Source organism: Lepidochelys olivacea (assembly GCF_965140295.1).
Source record: "Lepidochelys olivacea isolate rLepOli2 genome assembly, chromosome: 15".
In the NCBI taxonomy this organism is placed as follows: domain Eukaryota; kingdom Metazoa; phylum Chordata; order Testudines; family Cheloniidae; genus Lepidochelys; species Lepidochelys olivacea.
The window spans coordinates 31,103,262-31,124,890 of record NC_140425.1 but is presented as its reverse complement, the minus strand read 5'-3'; the positions used below and the strand labels follow the sequence as shown (position 1 = coordinate 31,124,890).

The following is a 21,629-nucleotide window of genomic DNA, read 5'->3' as shown; positions in this document are numbered from 1 at the left end:
CCCCTTCCCGCCCTCAGCCTGCACCCCAGCCCCCCGCTGCCCCCTACCCCTGCCTGCACCCCAGCCCCCCGCTGCCCCCCACCCCTGCCTGCACCCCAGCCCGGTGCTGCCCCTTTCTACGTCCAGCCCCCCACCCTGCCCTCCTGCGTCCCCCCCCGCCCCCAGCCTGCCCCCACCTCCCCTACTGCCCCCTTCCTGCCCCCAGCCTGCCCCCCACCTCCCCTCCTGCGGCCCCCCCCCACCCCCAGCCTGCCCCCTGCCCCTTACCTGCACCCCAGCCCTGTGCTGCCCCTCCCTACTTCCAGCCCCCCTGCTGCCCCTTACCTGCCCCCCCCCGCGGCCCCCCCCCCCGCCCTCTCCCGGCGCCGCAGCCCGCTCGCCCCCCCCGGCCGGAGGCTGCGCAGCAGCAGCGGATGGAGGCGGCCGGAGGCCGGGAGCCGCCGTCGCTGTAGCCGGGCCCCGCGCTCCGCCCCGGCCCGGAGCCGGCAGCCCCGCGCCCCAGCCATGGCCCTGGTCACCCTGCAGCGCTCGCCGACCCCCAGCGCCGCCTCCTCGGCCAGCGCCAGCGAGGTGAGCCGGGGGCGCCGGGCCGGGCCGAGGGGGAGGCCGCGCCAGGCCCCGGGCGGGGAGCGGGGTCCGGGGTCCGGGCCGCCCCGAGGGCTGCGGGCAAAGGGGGGTGGACCGGTCCTGACCCCCGCCCCCGCTGTACCCCCCGGTGTACCCCCCCCGTGCCCCCCGCTGTACCCCCAACCCCCACCGTGCCCCCCGCGCCCGCCGTACCCCCCCGTGCCCCCGCTGTACCCCCGTACCCCCAACCCCCGCTGCACCCCCCACCGTGCCCCCCGCGCCCGCTGCACCCCCCACCGTGCTCCCTGCCCCCGCTGTACCCCCCACCGTACCCCCAACCCCCGCTGTATCCCACCGTGCCCCCCGCTGTACCCCCGTACCCCCACCCCCCACCGTGCCCCCCGCGCCCGCCGTACCCCCCACCGTGCCCCCGCTGCACCCCCGTACCCCCAACCCCCGCTGTACCCCCCACCGTACCCCCAACCCCCGCTGTATCCCACCGTGCCCCCCGCTGTACCCCCGTACCCCCTGCCCCCGCTGTACCCCCCACCGTACCCCCCGCGCCCGCTGCACCCCCCACCGTGCCCCAACCCCCGCTGCACCCCCCACCGTGCCCCCAACCCCCACTGTACCCCCGTACCCCCAACCCCCGCTGTACCCCCGTACCCCCGCTGCACCCCCCACCGTGCCCCCCGCCCCCGCTGTACCCCCCACCATGCCCCCGACCCCACACCCTGCTGTCCCCCCCACGCCCGCTGTCCCCCCACTCTCCGCAATACACTCACCCCCCGCAAATACTCCCTGCCCCCCACTGTGTCCCCACCCCCTGCCCACCACTGTATTTCCACCGAGCCCCCTGCCCCCACAACACCCCACTATAATTCCTGCCCCCCACTGTACTCCCTGCCCCCCACCCTCTGCAATACACCCACTATGATCCCCGCATTCCACTGTACCCCCTGCCCTCATCATCTCTCTGTCCCCCCTGCCCCCGTTATACCCCCACCTCCACCATAACCCCTGCCCCCCACTCCCTGCTATATCCCCACTATGCCCCTTCCCTCACCCCCACTGTGCCCCCTGCCCCTGATACAACCCCACCCCCCACTGTGTCCCTTGTCCCCCCTCTGCTATATCCCCACCTTACCCCCACCCAGCACTATACTGTCTGCCCCCCACACCCTGCTATACCCCCACCATGCCCCCTGCCTTCACAACAGCCTGGTATACCCCCAGTCCCGCACAGCCCCACTGAGCCCCCTGCCCCATACATCTTGCTATATAGCCCTTCCTTTACAGAGCCAATACCCTGCTATATCCCTCTGGCCCATGCCCCTGCTGTACAACTCTGCCCCATTCTGTCCCTTGCCTCTATACATCCCACACCTGCTATACCCTCTCTGCCCTATTCACTCCACTATACCTCCTCTCTCTGCACCAGGCCCCACACCTTAGTATACTTCTCTGCCTTATTACCACCCCCATAGGCCCCCACTTCTGTTATCTCCTCTGCCCTGTTCCTCTTCTCCTGCCCTATACGCTCCTGTGTCCTTCCCCTGCCTTATAAACCCCAAAGACAGGCTCTGTGTTCCCCTACCCTAACTCCTCGCTCTCCTGTGTCCTTCCCTACACCCCCATGCCCTCCCTTTACACAGCATCCCACTTGCCTGGGCCTCCCTCCCATATACTTCCCCCTGTGTCCGTTCTCCTATCAGGTTAACAGTCCTATTTGTCACCTGTCAAATCCCTGTCACTAACCTTCTCCCACTGATGATCTCAGCTGAGTATGGGAGGTGGTGGGGAATGGCTGGTAAAAATCTCATTGACTGTCCCCAGCTCAGGGATGCTCTTTGTTTACTTTGTTCATTCCAAACTGTGGGCCTTGGACTCAGCCTTTAATTCCCTAGTGGCTCTGCCCTCGCTCCAGGTTGTGGGTTTGAGTTTACCAAGCCACAGAGACACGGTTTATTTTCTAACTGTGTTCACTGAAAAATATGGAATGCAGTGTTGTTGTCGCCATGTGGGTCCTAGGATGTTCGAGAGACGAGGTGGGTGAGGTAACATCTTTCATCGGACCAGCTTCTGTTGGTGAGAGAAACGACCTTTCAAGCTACACAGTGGTCTTCTTCCTGTCAGAAGAAGAAGACCAGAAGAAGAGCTCTGTGTAAGCTCAAAAACTTCTCTCACCAATGGAAGATGGTCCAATAAAAGATATTACCTTGCCCGTCTTGTTTCACTGAAAATGTTATGAAATCATGAAGATATTTCTGTTTCCATAAGGGTTTTTAAAATCTTTACTTTGTTTAAAAAAAAGGTATAAAACCTAAATTTTGAACATAAACCATTGATCGTCCTGTGAACCCGTGAAAGAGAGAGACCTGATTCTCATCTCATTTACACAGTTGTAAACCAGGAGTATTCCCACTGAAGTCAGTGGGGTTACACGGGTTTTAATCTAGTGTATATGAGAGATGAATCAAGCTTTTGGTGTGTCTGTCTTGTCTTTGGAGTGTTTCTGCATTATGTCTGTTCAGTATCATGTTCTGTAAGGGTATAAAGCCGTTGGTTTTTTTTTCCAAGGAAATAGGGGTCTCCTTCCATGAGGATTGGCTCATGCCTGCCATTGGATGCAGTACTGGCTCATGCCTGCCAGTGGATGCAGTAGAGTAGTGATTCCCAAACTTGTTCCGCCGCTTGTGCAGGGAAAGCCCCTGGTTGGCCGGGCCGGTTTGTTTACCTGCCGCGTCCACAGGTTTGGCCGATCGCGGCTCCCAGTGGCCGCGGTTCGCTGCTCCAGGCCAATGGGAGCTGCTGGAAGCAGCGGGCAGTACGTCCCTTGGCCCGCACCGCTTCCAGCAGCTCCCATTGGCCTGGAGCAGCGAACCGCAGCCACTGGGAGCCGCGATCGGCCGAACCTGCGGACGTGGCAGGTAAACAAACAGGCCCGGCCTGCCAGGGGCTTTCCCTGTGCAAACAGTGGAATGAGTTTGGGACCCACTGCAATAGAGTGTACTCCAAAGGCAGGGCAATTCCTTTTCAGAAGCACCTTTATGAGCCAGGAATAGAGATGCTTTAAGGGGTACCCAGAGAGGCTGAGGTAGGATATCTCCCCCTACTCTCCGTCCTAATGGTCCCTTCTGATCTAAAAGTCCATGAATATATGAATCACCCCTGGAAATTTAAACATTGATTTTTGTATAATGTTAATAAAAAACAAAGAATTTCTAGCCAAACTGTGTCTGTGTTTTCCCTGATCTGTTACGCTCTTTCTTGTGTGAAGATGGATTTACAGGCTGAGTCTGTAGCAAATATGTATTTAGAGACTTTTTAAAAAGGGAATTATTGACCCAAAAGTTCTTACTATGAAAGAGCTCTTACAGCCTGCTTCTTAACAACACATAAACCAGTATGGATTTATAAAATGGATGCTAATGTTGTCTTCAGGGGAATTGTGATAGTGTCAATATGGCATGCTAGAAACCCTTATGAATTTTTTTCTGAGCAGAAAACCAGTTTGCACAGTCGCTAATTTTTTATAAATTCAAATAGCTCCCTTGCCCTATCAGATCTCCAGCATCTTTTCTGCTGTAGGCAAAGCCCCAGTCCAGCATTGCAAGCTGTACAGGCTCAGCTGTCTGCTTGGGCAGGTCACGGGCAGAATCAGGGCCTAAAGATGGATCTATCCCTCCACGATGCAGATTTCAGGATGCTCTCACCTGAAGAGCCATGGCTTGACATCACTCAGAGTGCCTGGGACAAACTGGGGGATGAGTGGATGGTTGAATGGCACTGCCAGTGATGGGTCCAGTACAAGATAATTATATTTGTATATAACCCAGCAAATACCCAGTCAAGTTGCCAGCCTTGTCAGTTCAGATAAATGTTCTGCCCAAAGAACTAAAGCTAGTTAAGAAGGTTTCTGTCCTCTGTAATATTGAGCCCTTAATTCTTCCTGTTGTGCCTATTTTTGTTTATTTTTTAAAAAGGTCAACTTGAAATCTAGTCAGTTTGAAAAGATGAGTGTAAAGTAGCTTCAAGTTCTGAAGCTCCGTGATGATATCTGTGGTTTCATACATATTTTTACAATCACAATTAAAAAAAAATATTTGTATGTTCCCCCATTGCTGTGTAACAGACCCAGACAAATGGGGGAGCTCACTAGGTCCCCAACACTGCAACTGAATCCAGGCAGGTGGACCCTGTGTCCAATGATTTCAGTGGATTTCTTGAAATCACTGATTTATTTGGGCATAAGCTTCGTGGGTAAAAAACCATTTCTTCAGGTGCATCTGAAGAAGTGGTTGTTTACCCACGAAAGCTTATGCCCAAATAAATCTGTTAGTCTTGAAGGTGCCACGAGGCTCCTTGCTGTTTTTGTGAATGCGGACTAACAGGGCTACCCCCTGATACTTGAAATCACTGGGACTCCACATGGGCCCAGGGGGGTTTCTGCAGGAGTCTGACCTCAGGATAAGGGCTCAACTGATAGTACGCTAAGTGGTGGTAAATGCACAAAGTAAACAAACTATAAAAATAGAGGAAATATATTTTTCTTCAAAGCTCTGTCAGTCACAGTAATCTTGCATTGCTTTTTAATATCTCCTTTCCACTGAATAGATACGTCTAATATACAGATTATGCAAAGCTGTAATAGAACTTGTGTGTCATCATTTTAATGTCCAATAACAAATTAAGAACCATAACTACTAGCTATGAGCAGCAAATTCCTTTACATCATTTAACTCTGACCTTTTGAAGTCTTAATATTAAAAACCCCATCTAACCTTGAAAATGTTATGTTAACCTCTTTTTTTTAGTTGAGGTCCACAAAAAACATTTCAGAGCATTGTTTGTACATTGTACAGCAGAAAGGGGCTCCAACTGGCCTTTGCACTACTGCAGTAGAACTGTTCATAAAAACCAGTAGGACTCTTACACTTTTTTAAGTTTAAAGGCCAAATTAACTTCTGCTGATTTGTGTAAAAGCTGCATTTGTGTGGAGGCTCACCAGCTGTGTTAGGTTTTACTCGTGCTTGTAATGGCTGGGTTACCTTCTCTTGGTAGGTTAAGGTACTTGCAAAAAAATCAGAAAAACAAATCCATGGCCGTTTAGGAACATGACATTTGTCAGTAGGCTACACGCTTTGAACTGGGGATTGAGCTCAGATCTTCCTGGCCTAAACGCATAGGCACCTCCCAGAGATCAGCAGCATACGGCTTATAAAACCGAGTTGGACAGTTTTGATTGCATCCATCATATTGACACACTACCCCATTCATTGAAGGATTTCTTTATGCCCCGCTCTTTGCTAACATTCTGATGCTCTATTCAGCTCCTGTTGATTTCAATGGGAGGGCTGTGTGCACATCCCTTGTGATGTCTAGGCATTCCATCCGCCAGCTGATCTGCCCTCCAGCTTGCAGGATTGGTGTTTAATGGTTTTAAACTCTCTGTGAGCCCCTTTGACATCCTGTACCGGGGGAAATGGTGGGAGGGGATATTTTATGTGGCTGTATAGTACTATTTTTCTGTGGACATTGAAAAAAAATCATTGTTTTAAAAAGTGTGAGGAATTTTTGACAATAAGGTAGAAACAGCCAGTGCATAACACATTCTCTATCCCTCTTTTCCCTCCTTAGCTGGAGGTTGGCAGTGATGAAGATCGCAAATTAAACCTGAGGTGAGCAGAACCGTTTAATTCATGCTGTTCTAAACATTGTTTCCAGCACTGTTGAACTTCTGCCATGTGATTTTCTACGCCCTGATCCCACAATGAGCTTTGGACGGGCAGATTCTTGCTCCTGCGCAGACCCCAGGACCTCTAGTGAGCTGAGGCCAGATCACTGACCTCTCTCATTCAGTTATTTTATTTTTGATCTTGGAATTTAACATTTAAAAACTAAAATGAGGTTTAATTTTCTTGTCAGGAAAAAAGTGGAACATTGTTTATAAAATTCATCCACAACGCTTATTAATTATCTTAATGTGTCTTGTCTCTAATAGCTTGGGCTTCTTTTGTGGGGCGGGGAGCCTATACCCTAGTTGGAGGTGGCTGGAGAAATGGTGGAAATAGAGCCATCCTCTGTTCACTTTTGACCGTTTAATGGTCAAGGATTGAATTCATTTCATGTTGGAAATAATAAGTTGCTGTTATGAAGTGAGGAGGGGGAAAAGGAAAGGAACAAAAGAAATAAGTGTGGAGAGGGCTGAGGTAAGTAACCCAGAGGAGATGGGAGCGGGCTTTCATGTGCAGAATCAATTGTTGCCCCACAATCTCCAAACGTAGCTGTCTGAAAGGTAAGGCTTAGAAACTCTGCAGTATCTCAACAGGCTTGTTCTTGCCATTTGCTCTTCTCCTAGGTCCTACTCCCCAGTTTTAATGTCCGTTTAGGCAGTTTATTGGTTTTGTTTTCTGTTTGCCATTTGTCATTGCTTTTTTTATACCTTCAGGCACACTGAGTTCATGGGATATTGCATGATGTGTCTCTGTTACACACTACTGGAAGTTTGATTCCCTTTACACCCTAATACACCAGCGGATTCCAGCAGATGCATAGATATGTTTTGGGGCTGGGATAGAACCTGTTTTAATTTGGAACCTGTATAATTTTCTAATTTTGGCAGTGGGTGGGGTTTTGAGGAATGGACTCTTTTTATTCTGCATAAATTGACGTTAGAAAGCCGAGTCGTCTTCTCTGTAAACAGGTGAGGTAAGCTGCAAGCGGCTGTATTACAGCCTCTGTTGTTTGGCTCAGCAGTGATCTGACTTGAGTTACAAATCACTCTGACAAGCCTGACTATACAGCAGAGGCACTGTGCATTTGATTTTGCTCAGCAGGACTCTCTGGTTTGTAAGTTCTGATTACAGGTTTTAGTTTTTATTTCTCAGTCCTTATTCTGTAGTGGCAGTGGTGTCTAGAAGTTCAAGGAGAATTAAGTACTCCTGGTTCTACTCCCAGCTCTGCTACTTATTCACTATGTCAGTGGTTCCCAACCAGGGGTCCGGGGCCCCTTAGGGGGCCATGGGCAGGTTTCTGGGGGTCCATCAAAATAAACCAGAGAGCAGGGCTGGCATTAGACTCACTGAAGACCAGAACAGAAAGCCAAAACCCAAGCCTGCCGCCCGGGGCAGAAAGCCAAAGCCTGAGTAACTTAGCTTCGTGGGGCCCCCGGAGGCATGGGGCCCTGGGCAGTTGCCCGGCTTGCTACCCCCTAATGCCAGCCGTGGCTTTTAATCTGCTGCATATGCAGAACACCAGTTGTTGTGACACAGGTGGGCCATGGAATTTTTATAGCATGTTGGGGGGAGGGGGGGCTCAGAAATTAAAAGGTTGAGAACCCCTGCACTATGTGACTTGGGGCCACATTTAGCGCCCCTGAAGTCAATGGAAAGATTGTCATTGATTTACCATGGCCCTGGGCCCATGCCTTAATCTTGCTGTGCTTTTGTTTACCCTTTTGTAAAACAAATAATAATATGTAACCTATTAGGAGGGTCATGAGAACTAATTAGTGTCTATAAAATGTTCCTTTGCTGAAAGCTGCTGCAGAAGTGCAGATTGTTGTTGTTCTTTATAAAGGGGCAAAGTGATGGTGCAATCGTAGGTCCATAAGTCCCCGGTCTACGTAGACACAAGGCAGCAGAGTTCTAAGGAAGGTGTGTCAAACGGCGGGTTTCAGCCTGCTTGGTGTATCATCTGGTCGTTATGACAGATATCGATTCTGTAGAATGCCGGATTTCATTTGCAGAAAAGTATCAAGTATCTAACCAATATGGTCACAAAGAACCCTCTGAATGTAGCCTGACGTAATGCTGCCTCAGGGTATGTCTGTGCTGGATCTGGAAGGTTTAAATTAGGTGTTCAGCTGATCACCTGCGTAACTTAAAAATATAGCCATAAAGCCTCTTCATTAGGTTTTGAGCTGAACGAGATGGCGTATCCTTCTCAGAGTCATTTCAGGCTTAGGATCGGTAGAGTTAGAAGGCGTAAATTCCAGCTCCAGGAGTCACCCCTGTGCTAGCTCCGATGGAGCAATTGCACCAAAATAGAAATGTAGCTGTGGTGGGCATGTGGCAGGAGAGGCTAACCGTCCTGGGTATGTACCTAGGGTATTGGACAGCATCGTACTGGGGTCGGCTAGCTCCTCCCACTGCTCGCACTGCCATGGCTACACTTCTGTTTTTACTATGCTAGCTTGATTAGAGCTAGTGTGGGCATGTCTCCTTGAGTTGGAATTTACACCTTCCAGCTGCAGTGTAACCAAACCCTAAGGCAGCCTGAAGCAGCTCTGAGAAGTGTGCACGGTCTCATTAAACTCAGGTTAGCTCTGAAACTTAACGAGAGGAGGCTTTATGGCTAGTTAACATAGGCAAACAGCTGCGCCCATAGTTTGAATGCCCAGCCTCTGGATATATATGCACAAGTCAGGCATTTGGACTCACCAGTGGCCAAATAAACAAAAGGGGAGATTAATACCAGTCTTAAAAGGGGTTTTGCGTAATCTTACTCACTGAGCGATGCTGCGAACAGCAGTAACTTTATGAACTAAGGTCTGATTCCCTGACCACTCAGAGCGTAATGTATGTATATTTGCAGGACTGAGGCCTAATAATTAGTTGCTACCCTTGATCTTTGTCTAACCCTCTTGCTGTGATGAGTGGAAGCTGTGCAAAAGATTGATGGGAATTTATGTGGCACCATGGCCTATGAAATAAAATTTAAAAATGGATTGTAACCATCTGCACAGAAGGAGTTTGTCTCCCCTTTCATAAGGTGCTTTCTGTAGAGTGACTTACTGAGACTCCACCTTGTGCCCATAGGGTGGCAGAGTTGTTCAACTTCATTGTTCTTTTGCTGCAAAAGCAGTCTAAAGCCGGGGTTGTGTTTGCTGCAGGAAATGAAGGCCCTGATTGGTGTGGCAGTGAGATATTTTTGTCTTAACTTTGAGATCCTAGACCGAGAGAGACTGACATGAGAGCAGTTCTCTGTCACGTGTGGTGGGCAGAGGGTTTGGCAGTGCGTGACTTAAAAGACCTCATAGGATCCTAGCAGTCAGAAAAAGGAAGAGCGGTTGGAACATAAAGTCCATCTGTCTGCCAGTGCTGGGTGAATTTCCCTGATACAGGATTTATCAGATATTACACATTTACAGCTTTTTCATAAACTTGCTGAACAGATTTCTCATTCACTGCAGAAAGTCCCAGAATTTTCATTTGTGATAGGACAGTTGGCTCAGTGTGTTCATACCATCAGGTTCCTTCTATAATTGCTGAAGGTTCTCTTCTTCCCCCCACGGCCCCTGTCACAAAGGGCTAGCTGCCGCACCTCTTAACTCCTCTTTGGAATTACAGACAGCCCCATGTATGCAGTGTTGTTGTAGCCGTCTTGGTCCCAGGATATTAGAGAGACAAGGTGGGTGAGGTAATATATTTTATTGAACCAACTTCTGTCACAGCTAAATACAAGATGGAACAGATTGTTTAGCATAGATAGTTAGCACATATTGTAAGGGATCATTCACGGTGGAGAGGCCCATTAACACCTCAGCAGCCATAGGACAAAAAATGGGGAGGTTAGTGGGTTACAGATTGCTGTAATAAAGCATAAATCCAGTGTCTCTGTTCAGTCCATGATTTTTAGTGCCTAGCAGAGTAATGAATTTAAGTTCCCAGCTCGTCTTTTGAAAGTGTTGTGCAGGTTTCCTTTGAGGATGAGGACTGAGAGGTCAGCTGTAGAGTGATCGCTTTGTGAAAGGTGTTCGTTCACCCACAGGGGATAGGTTGTTTTTGTCTTTTATCATTTTCCTGCGTGCGTTCATTTTAGAGTGCAGTGATTGTCTGGTTTCACCCACTTAGTTGTTATTGGGGCATTTAGTGCTCTGGATGAGGTACACCACATGTTGTAATAAGCATGTCTAGGACCCATGGATCTTGGAGGGTGTACGGGGTTGAGGGTTTGATCATTGTAGCAATGGAGATATGCTAGGATACTCACGTTGTCCTGGGTGTATTCCTGTAAGCCATTTTTTGCCACCAGATATGTAAAGACAAGCCCCACTGCAGGCAGAGGAAATTGCTGGCCCTTATATGAATTTGATTCATTGCCTATGATACTTTGGTAAAGTTTCAAATTGCTGTGTGTAATTCTGTCTTTAGGGTTGCCATAGCTGCTGAATGCTTGTTTCTTGTATCTATCCTCGTCACAGTGCATTTGTGGTTTGATTTTTTTCAGAGATGCTGTACACCCACAGGATCCTGAAAAAACTTGTGTGCTCACCTTTAACCACGAGTGATTTCATTGAGTTAATGGGACTACTGAGATGCTTAGAGTTTTTGCATAAGATTTTCCAGGACCAGGCCAGTTGACTTCAATGGCCAAGTAATGTGTGCTCAGCATCTCTGAAAGTCAGGTGGCTTTAGACCCCGATTCCTCTCCGTTACACTGAGGCACCCTCAGTGAAGTTAAGAGTGTTGCACAGGAAGAACCCATCTGTGTTAAGCTGTTCTGGAGGACACGGGTAGTTTTTTCTTTGTACAACTCATCTAACTTCAAAACCAGAATTTACCCTGTTGTGACGTGAGAACTGGGAGAGTTTGTCACTTGGAGAGTCATAAAGCGAATCCTGTAATGTAGATAATTCATCTAATTACACTTTGCCTGTTCCCTTTTATCATCCATGACAATAGGTTGTCTTGTCCTAAGTCAAGGAGAATGTTTCCCACCTAGCCAGTCCCATTCTGAATATTGGCTATTGCTCAAATACACTCGGCCAATACATCCAGATAAGCACTGTCTTAATTACAAATATACAGTAAGTTTGTTTATCCAGTCATTCCATAATGCTCACAATTATAGGGTTTTCAGTCACATTCTGAATGTGGTTGAAGAGAGACAATGTGTGGGTGCCTTCAGACGCTGATTGCCTGCACAGAGGATGACGTTAGAGCCATGATGCGTTGAGGTCTGTCTGGGGGATACCTATCCAGATCTCTGATCTGGTCTGAAGGTCTCTCTTGAAAGAATTGGTTTTGTTTGACAACATTAACTACAGCTCTAGGAGGTAGCTCCACTCTGCATTGAGTGAGCTAGGGTCATTGTGGGGCACCTCAGCCTTGGAGGAGCCAGAAGGAAACCCCGCTACCCACTAGCACAGTAACGTGGTCATGCGCATGTGCGTTAGACTGCCACAGTTTAACTCACCCCATGCTAAGCGTGCAGCAAACCAAAGGCTGAGAAGGGACCTTGTTGCTCTCTATTAATACATCAGGTGGTAAACACCAGGGAAGGAGACGATCTATTTAAGCTGAAGGACTGTGGTGATACAGGAGCCAATGGGTATAAACTGGCCATGAATGAATTTAGGCTGGAAATGAGCAGAAAGTTCAGAGGAGGGAGGTTTTGGACCAGCCTCCCAATAGGAGGAGTTGGGTGCAAACAACCTAAGTTGTTTTCAGAGGGTGCTTGATAAGGTTTTGAATGGCATTGTGTCCCTGCTGTAGTAGGGACTGGACTTGATGACCCAGGAGGTCCCTTCCAGGCCTAAGTGCACGTGTTCCTGCAGCGTCTAGTCTCATAGCAGTCTCTGCATTGTGTCTTTGCTTCTTCACAGACTGAGGGGTAGGAGCCATGTCTGAAATGGTTACGCAATGCTTCTGCAGCCCCACAACTCCTTTTGAGAGCCATGCGGCTGTTGGAGTCTCCACCGAGCCTGATGGCTACATACAGGAATTGTGTTGGGGCAGCACTGGGCCTGGGAAGTAAAGGTAGACCAAAGACAAGTCTCTCGGTGAAACAGACCTGTAAATGGGCCTGGATCCTCTGCCCGCCTCCCGTTCCAGTTATCCTGAGCACACCTGGGCACCTCTCACTTCTTTACCAAACAGTAAACTGTAGGCGGTGCTTTTATGGAGCATCCTTGGAAGAAGGGGTAAAGCTGCATGGGTCTCTGCTCTCTTTGTTGTCTGTGTGCCTGATGGAGCTCTGAGGCTAGCCGCTCTACTTTGGTAGAGGCAGAAGATTAGAAAGCTAAAGCAATAACAATGCAAATTAAATTTGTCCACAGCATGGCAGAGGATTCTGACTGGAAGAATGTGCCTTTGGGGGAAGATAGCTCTGAAGTTGTAAACACTGAGAAACTGGTGCTTCTGGGAGCGGGGAGCAGGGCAGGCCAGGAAATATGCTGCTGATTTTGAAAAAGAACATTATATGAAACAATTATGGCCCAGTCCTGCATTTCCGAGCCTGCAGGACTGGGTTCTTAGAGCTTTTTAAAATAACAGTTAAGGAGCAGATCCTGCAAATGGGGTTTGATGTGTAAATAAAGGTTTGCAGGATTGGGCCCTTATCTACCCATGAAGGCTTTGACGAACTCCTGTAGACCTTGTGCTGTTCAGGATGACTTCAGTTGAGTGTGCAATACAGTATCTATACCAGTGAAATGCTACACATTGCTGGCAGTGTGATCCAGTTGATAGAGAACAGGACAGGGACTAGAAAGAGTTCTTTCCTCCCCTATCCCTGCTCTGCTACTGACTCACTCTGTGACCTTGGCCAAGTCACCTAACCTATCCTGAGACTCATTTTACCCATCTGTAAAATGGGAGATAATACTTTGTCATCTTTGTAAAACGCTCTGAGATGCAAAGTGATGTGTATGTGTTAAGAATTATTGCTTTCATTCAATACCTTTCAGCTGTCTCATATATAGGACTTTTTATCACCTCTGAAGCTACCATAAGTTGATCTAGCTTTAAAAATGTAATGAGGAAGTAGCATTGTTTCCCCTGTCTTCGACTTTCAATGATTTACATGGCTGAGTACTCAACTATTCCAGTGGGTTACCTGGTCAGAAATGAACATGCTCTGCTTTAAGAGACCATACTGGTTAATAACTAGCCGAACACTCGCTTTTGTTGTTGTTTAATAAAAGAAAGTTATTTTCTGATGATAAATTGGTTAGTCTCTAAGGTGCCACAAGTACTCCTTTTCTTTTTGCAAATACAGACTAACACGGCTGTTACTCTGAAACCTATTTTCTGATTGTGGTTTGGAAACCATTGAAGGCATTGGAGTTACACCAGGGTGAATTTGTACCCTTCTGTACTTTGGCTTTGTGTGTCTGATGGAATCTTTGGATTTAGAGAAGTCACCAAACTGCTCTGTAATCGACAGCAGAAAAACTTGCTGCAAGCAAGTTCCTTCCAAGCATATTCTCATGCTTGTGTATAAACAGGGAGGTGATTAAACTAAAATCATATTTAAAAAATTCTTCCCCGTGATACCAATAGTACCTTAAGTAATTGAAACTCAAAGAACTTTAAAAATCCAATTTACTGTTCTCCATTCTGCTACTTGTTTACTTTTTGCACTTCACTTAGCTCTGGTTGTGAAAAAAGACTGCTTCGTTTCAGCTTGTTGTTTTCCCCTGCTAGTCTTGTGCTGTGTTTACGATCCCAGCGCAGCACAGGGATGTTTATATACTTTAGTGAATACACATGTATCTTTAAATATTTTTATAATCCCCGCACACACACACACTCACACACCTTTTTTAATGTAATTGTTTTGTCCAAACTGCCTGACAAACGTCCCTTTAAGTGTATAAGGAATTGTGTACATGCAGTGAGGGAAGAATAGACTAGTTGTATTTTAACAACAGACCAGACTGACTCTGAGCCTTTGGGCTGGGGAGGATGTTGGGGCTTGGGGAAGTCAGAGTGGCTATCTTGAGCATTTATTTGGTAAGACAGTAGCCTCACTGTGTACTTGTCTAGCTACTTCGCTCCACTATTTGTTGCCTTAAAGTGAGTCGGTGGGAGATCCAGAGGCAGAAGTTGAAGAGTGTATTAAATGTTCAAAACAGGATGCTGAATCATATCCTGACAAGGCTGCTGCAGCCTGCCTTAGCGTGCACTGTACAATGGGGAAATGAGTTCTCAGGCCCCTGACCATTTGTAACCGTCTGCCCTGTGGGTGTGGCCTTGGAAAATGGCAAAGTTATAATTAGGGTTTCACATTCCGCGCTGTCTGGTGCAGGAACATTTGAAAAAAGTGGAGTAGGAAAAAGCCCCGGCTTAAACAACGGCTGGGAAGGTGGCGTCTCCATCGGTCGCCTGCTCGCAGCTGAGCAACACTGTGTGGTTATACAGACGTGGGCAGAGTCTCAGCAGGAGGCTCCAGGCGGCCACTCCATTGCCAGTCCAGAGACCTGCTATTCAGACATCAGGTGTGGCGTGTGCAGGGAAGGTGATGGGTGGCTTCAGACTCCTCCTACAAGCTCACTTCTTTCACGAAGGCCGTCCCTGCAACAAAAAATACGGTCACCATTTTTTAAAAAAGGTTTTTCTTTTTCTAGGCTTGGTCGGCATGTTTCTCTAACAAATATTGTTCTAAAAACCAGTTGTAAAAAACCTAATACAGGCAGGGCGTCTTCATGGATTTTGTTTCATTTCAATGGAAAGGGCTTTGTGGTTGTTTTTTTCTTTAGACAAGATTTAAAAATCCCTCTGCTGCCTCTGAAGCGGCAAAGCAACAGCACCATGCTAGTGCGAATGAAATGCTAAAAGGAAGCAAACTGCAGCCATTATTTAACCCACGTAAATACAAAAAAGGCACCTCCCTGCTGCTCTCGCACCCCCTCCCCCCAGGTCATTGGAATCAAATCCACACAGACATCCATTACTGTGCTCCCATTCAACACAAGTACATCAGTGCAAACGACCTATAATTTGGAGCAGAAAGTACGCCCTGACCCCTCACACTCAAACCCTGTGTCTTCCCCCAGAGTCTTAGCAAATAGTGACAGGTTTCAGAGTTTCCACGGTATGCATCCGATGAAGTGAGCTGTAGCTCACGAAAGCTCATGCTCAAATAAATTGGTTAGTCTCTAAGGTGCCACAAGTACTCCTTTTCTTTTAGCAAATAGTGTTTGCAGCAAGACCAGGGGGTGAACAGATTCTGGCAGTTCATATTGGCTGGCTGGTTCCAGAGGCAGAGAGACCTCGTAGACAATGCCCTTCCTGTAGCTGATTCTCTCTTTTAGGGCTTGATCTTGAAGATGCTGTATGTATTGTTCAGTGGGGTGTGGAGTGCTCGAGCCCCTTGTAGGATTGAGGCCACGGTCAGGGGCAACAGTCAAAGCGAGTGTGCTGACCAGCTCTGTGGTACACAGGGAGCGACTGAGTGGTGAATTAAATTAGAGTGGGGATGGATAAAGCTAGACTGGCTTAATGGTAGATAGTGCAGAACTCAGGTGGTGGTGGTAGGAAAGAACTTTCCTTTTGAGTAGGTGATACCGTAAGCCTGGTTGTACCCCTTTACGGGAGCTGGTGGGCAGCTTGAGAAGCTCCAGCTGCGTTGGTTTGGAGGGTTATGAGCAGCCACATTCAGTCGGAAGAAGAACACCCTGTTACGGTTGCTGTTTACTGTCCATCCTACGTTGACAGAACTGCTACAATCACAGCAGCTCCTCTTTGCTTTTTTCCTGTAGAAATCCACATTGTAAAGATCACTAGCAAAGGCACCTGCTATGGGATTAGGGGTCTGTGTGAGTGACAGAAAATAGCCCCGCTCTCGCCAATGGGCAGACGGCTGCAGGGTCTCAGCATCTCCAAAAACGCAGCCAATTTGCCATGATGTTCTAGCCAGATCATTCCTGGAACGCTGCCAGCGTGTGTGTTTGCCTCTCCCCAGTCCAAGTGGCCACTTCCAAAGCAAGCATCCAAGCATTGCCCACTTCCTTTGGGGCTGCTCAGAGCATACCTGGTGTGTGGGCATTTCCCGCTTCCAGCCCACCACAACTTTGTAACAATGCTCTCTTGGTTCTTTCAAGTTGGCGGCCCTTGCTCTGGTCTTAAAAGATAGGTGGTTGGGGGGTGGCCCCAAGATTTCCACCCACCTCCACTACATCATGGGCTGGCTTTGTCACAGGCTATTGTTTTCTTGGGCTTTCCTCGTTACCTAGCATGGGGGCTGTACTCTCCCTGCTGCTGGGAAGGCAGGCAGCCTGGGACGCTTCAGTGCTGCTCTGCAGTGCGCCACTAGGGAAAGTGCTGGCCTGGGCTGATCTAGATGAGAGGGTTTTTGGCTTTTGCTCAGTTACTCTGCCTGGTTTTGCTGGGTTTATTTTGTACACATCTCTGATGTGTCAGATATGCCCTGGCCTCTGCTGCCTTTTTTGGAATCGTTCTAAAACCCATCAGCTCTGCATTTTCTGGGCAGATGCACTGCTGTGTTGCTGGGGTTTTCCATCACTCTCTGCACTGTTGTCTGTCTGTTAGTGGCTGACCACTGCTCATTCCATTTGTGGTCTTGTTTCTTAATCCTGGAAACTATTATTCACCTTCCTGTGCTTGGCCACCCAGCCTCACCTTCCCCTTCTCAGTGGCTATGGGGGCATGAGGTTGGGAGCCGCTGGCAAAGGGCAGGTGACGAATAAAATAGTTTAAAGGTTTAAAATAATGAGTTTGGGAACGGAATGGAGGCAGATTGGTCAGTGTGCTGGCTGCTTGGCTGAGAGAGGAGCAGATTTCGCTCCTGCCTGAGAAGCAGCATTCCTGACCCTCACTCTCTGAGGCACTAATGCACAGCACTGTCTGCTAGGCCAAGCGTTCCAAACTGTTCTCTAGCAGGGAGCAGTGTAACAGAGTTTTTCTCATGGACACCTCCCCTACCATTCCCGGTTGTGTGGTCTCCCTCCCCTCACACAACCCCGCTGCATCTATAGCAATTGTTTACACGGCAAAACACTCGGAAAGCATTGACTGTTTTTTCAGTTCTTTTAATACAGTCTGGAGCTGGAAATAAGGAGGCAAGCCAGCACCATGTGCCTAGCTGGCTCGCTACAGACCACCAGGGCATTGGGGAGCAAAGTCTGCCCTAGGCTACAAAGCTGCCCCACTGTGTCTTTGCTTTGTTTTGTTGAACTTACTGATAGTCCCCTTCCCATAGCTGTTCTGCCACGTTGTAGCCAGGATCTCTTCAGATCAGTCTGGACTGTGATACTGTGCAAGGGACAGCACTGGGGGGTGTTTTGCCCCTGTGTACCTAGCAATATAAGCAGGTGTGTAGCGGTTGAGACAGCTGCAAGAAGCAAAACCATACAGGTCTATTCTGAATTGTTAGGTGGTTAGGAAAGGATGGATGATCTTGTGGCTGAAACCTTGGACACGGGACTCTGGAGTCCCCTTTCCCCATTCTGTGCTCACGCCCATGCTAGAATGCTGGCGCTTTGCAGACGGCCAGACAAGTGAATGCTTTGGTGTTTGTGGTCATAGGGTGAAATGTCATCTTAAGGGTTAATGTATAAAAAAGGAAAAGCACCGCTTGTTTATTATTGTTTAATGAGCACTAATGCAAGCAGAGAGGCTTTTAAAATATCTGACACTGGACTCTGAGGCAGCTGGTGTCACAAATGATGTCATTTTTCAGCGGGAAGCTCAGAAATGGTAATTGCAATTAAAAACATTCGTTCCAAGTCTGTTGCATACTTGCCTGATGCTGTGATGGGCCTCTTGCCTTTTTGAACTGTGTTATTAATGGGATGGGCACAATGCGTAGTTTTTCTTTTCTTGTAAAACAGTCTGTAGTTTTGTTTGGCTTTTCACCCGCCAAAGTACTGGGGATTCTTAGAATTTTCTCTTCTCTAGCCATTTGTAGTCGCTCTGCTAGCTTGTTTTTGTGTCCGTCTTGGAATCCCAAAGGTTTTTCCACCTTCCCTTCCCTGCATTCAGATACAATTCTAGCTTGAGGGGCTTACCAAAGCTGCTCCTTCATTGCCTGGGGGAGCAACCCAGGCTGCCCCTTCCTGCTAGGAGCTGATTGTGCCAGCTTTGCTGAGCTCGCCGCTCCACTGGAAGTAAAAGGGACAGAGCTGGAGCACAGAGCTCTGGCTTGCTGATGAGCCTGGGAGCTGGATTTTTGGAGTCACTTCTCTAATCCCTCTGAGCGTGCTGGCATTGCACCTGGCCCGCAACGCTTTTCCCTGCGAACAATTCAGCGTGAGGTTTTCCTGTCAAGCAGGAGGAGAGTGATGTGTGCCATTGAGGCTGAGAAGGAGGCTAGTCAGGTCTGCCTGCAGGACGGTTATTGTTTATTCCTGACATAGCGCTATAAATGTGCGTTCTGTACAGTACAGGTGAGGGCAGAGACCGTGCCCCAGAGAGCTTACACCCAGCGAGTTAAGACAGGAACAGTGGGAAGGGATGACAAACCCAGGGAGAGGTCTGGAGGAAGGCTGAGAGTGAGGCCAGTAAGACTATGCCACTACCTGTTGACCTCCTGGAAGAAATGTGTTTTGAGGGGTGGAAGCCTGGCAGAGGGCAGCATAAAGGCAAGTATGGGGGGAGGACACAAGTGGGGTGCAGTTTGTTGAGGGGCTGGGAATGTGGAGGAAGTGGAAGGAGGGAAGTTGTGGAGGGTCTTGGAGGCAAGAGTGATGAGCCCTGAATATGGCGCAGAAGGCAATGGGAGACCAGTGAGGGGATATCCCAAGGGGCTGAATGTGCATGGCAGAGCAGTGCCGGATGTATGGCCTTAGACAAGCCAAGGTGTTGCATACTAATATAGGGACATGGTGTCTCCTGGGTTCACTTCCTGGCTCTGTAACTGACTCACTGAATGATCCTGGCTAATTTACTAAATTGCCAGTGTGCCTTGCTTGACTCCTCTATGGAAGGTCTGTGACCCCATCTCCTGGCAGGATTATGGGGCTTAGTTAATATGGGTGAATCCTGTTGTCATCTGAAGGTGAAGGGTGCTGTGTAGCTGCAAGGTATTGTGAGCATCTTAACACACTGGGTCAGCATGAGCTCTGCCAAGGTCACTTGTTTACCAAGGAGTGGAGGGAGGCTGCCTCAAAGAAGAAGGTGATGAAGAACTTCCAGAGAGCTCCAGGTCAGCGGGCAGCACACATGAAAGAGCATTCTCCAGCTATGGAGTCCAGAGGAGAGCCGGGAGGGTAACACCGGAGACTGAGGCAGGTAGGGCAGAAGGAGCAGCTAGGGGAGTATGTTGCCAGGGAGGTCTAGGGAAACCAATCTGGGCAGAATTTGGTGGTGGTGGTTGGGGGGAGGAGCCAGGAAGATGTTCCTGAAATAATACACTATGCAGCTGGTTCATAAGCTTCTTGCCAGCCATTTTAAAAACACAGAGTAAAATTTTCAAAAGTGCCTAAGTCCAATTTTCAGAAGAGGTTGAGGTGCCATAGGGTGTGTTTACACTGCAATTAGACTCCCTGACTTGAGCTCACGGGGCTGTTTAATTGCGGTGTAGTCCTTCAAGCTCTGGGACCCTCCAACCTCGCAGGGTCCTAGAGCCTGCTGTCTTGCCCGAGTCTGAACGTCTACTCTACGATATAGTTAAATAGCCCCTTAGCCCCAGCCCCATGAGCCTGAGTCAGCTGGCACAGGCCAGCTGTGGGTGTCTAATTGAAGCGCAGACATACCCTAAGTCTCAGTGGAAGTCAGGCTCCTAAGTGCCTAAGTCATTTCTGAAAATGGGATGTTGGTGCTTTTGAAAATATAACCCCTGTTCCTTTGGGTCCATAATGGACGGGCAGACAGCGTGCATGAGACACACTAATGTGCTCCAAATGGGGGCGCTTTAGCACTGTGGTAAACATGTGTTTCCTTGCCCTTCCCCCTCCAGTGCTCTGGCATCCACGGTTGAACTTGGGGTGAATATGTGAAGCGTGATGTAGCAATCTCGAGGTACACTGGACTGACTCGAAGCATGTCACTGTAGGTCCATTTATGCTGGGGAATAAGCTTTGGTGGGTTTAATGATTGGTTTCATTTTTCTTTTTCCTTTTTGTTCTGAAAGAGAGTTTGTATCTGGTGCTGTGAATGGCCTACAGTGTCTGAAATGCTTCTTAGCATTCTTGTGCTGTGAATGCAGCCTACGCCTTTCAGCCAAACAATACAGGCTCAGAAACTCCTTTTGTTGCTGGAGTGTTAAAAACATTTAGAGTGAAGATTGCCAGGATTTCTTGCTCACTAGCCCCCTTTTTGACTTGAAATGCACCAGAGGGCTGGAATTTTCTTGCATTATCTGATGTGAGTTGCTGATGGGGGTGCTGGGGAAGCCCTGCTGTTCCCCGCACACACTGGATCTTGGGGTACAGGATTGTCTGTCTCTTGGAAAGAGAACATTTGCTATTGTGGCCAGATTGGTGCATGTAAGAGTGTATTTCCAGTTCCACTTCCTTTTAGTAAGGTGAGGGGGTTCTTTCTGAGGCAGGGCTTCCGTTGGTTTGGAGCACCTCTCACACCTAAGGCCCCTTCATTGTAGTAACCTGTTTTCAGCTTAGGCAGTCTGGGTAGGGTTTGCTTTAGCAATCTCTAGTTCAGCCAAAGAGATGGGAAGAGCTTTACCATCTCAGGAGCGGGTAATGAAATGCACAAAGACAAAATATTTTAAAAATATCCCCTAATTTCAAGTGCCTGATTTGAGACGTACGTTCTGGGGGGGTTTAGAGGTGCTGAGCACCGGCAGCTCCCACTGACTGCAGAGGGAGTGTGGGTGCTCAGTGGCTCTGAAAATCAGGCCTTAGATGTGTCACGTTGGGCATCCAAGATATGGCCCACTCTTCAAAATGTAGGTCTGAGTGCTCTGAATGTCCTCTAAAGGGAGCTCTATTGAGAGTGCTTCTGTGTGCTGGAAATAGCCCTTTGTAGTGCACTGTTCACAACAGGAGGTCAGGTGTGCCCATATTTGGAGAGTGAAAACAAACCATGGTGGATTTTTAGCACCTCTTGCAGTGTCCATATTTCTATAGTAGAATCTCACTTGTGAAGGGTAAAACACAGATTGAGATTGGTCCCTTGAGCATTTCCTTTTCTTCTGGTCCAAGAAATTTAACCAAGTCTTTTGCATGGCAATGCAGATCATTAGGTACTGGGTTGTTCCATAACACATTGTGTTTAAGCAGAAAATGGGAACTACAGTGCTATCAATTAGCTTTATAAAGGAGACTCCATTGTATTTTATTTGCTGGGGCATGCCAGGCTTTCTGTACTACTGAGACGATAGTATGTGTTACACAGAGCAAATAAACATTTTAA

At 48.4% G+C, this 21,629-nt stretch overlaps 1 protein-coding gene across 1 annotated transcript in view; it reads left to right on the top strand.

Moving 5' to 3' along the window:
• Positions 1-415: 415 nt before the first annotated feature.
• Positions 416-21,629, top strand: part of SSH1 (slingshot protein phosphatase 1) — a 61,081-nt gene continuing 39,867 nt past the window's right edge. The window contains exons 1-2 of the mRNA XM_084648905.1: positions 416-570; positions 6,208-6,248. Coding sequence (XP_084505031.1) covers positions 505-570; positions 6,208-6,248 — 107 coding nt within the window. The 5' untranslated portion in view covers positions 416-504. The remainder of the gene's footprint in view (positions 571-6,207; positions 6,249-21,629) is intronic.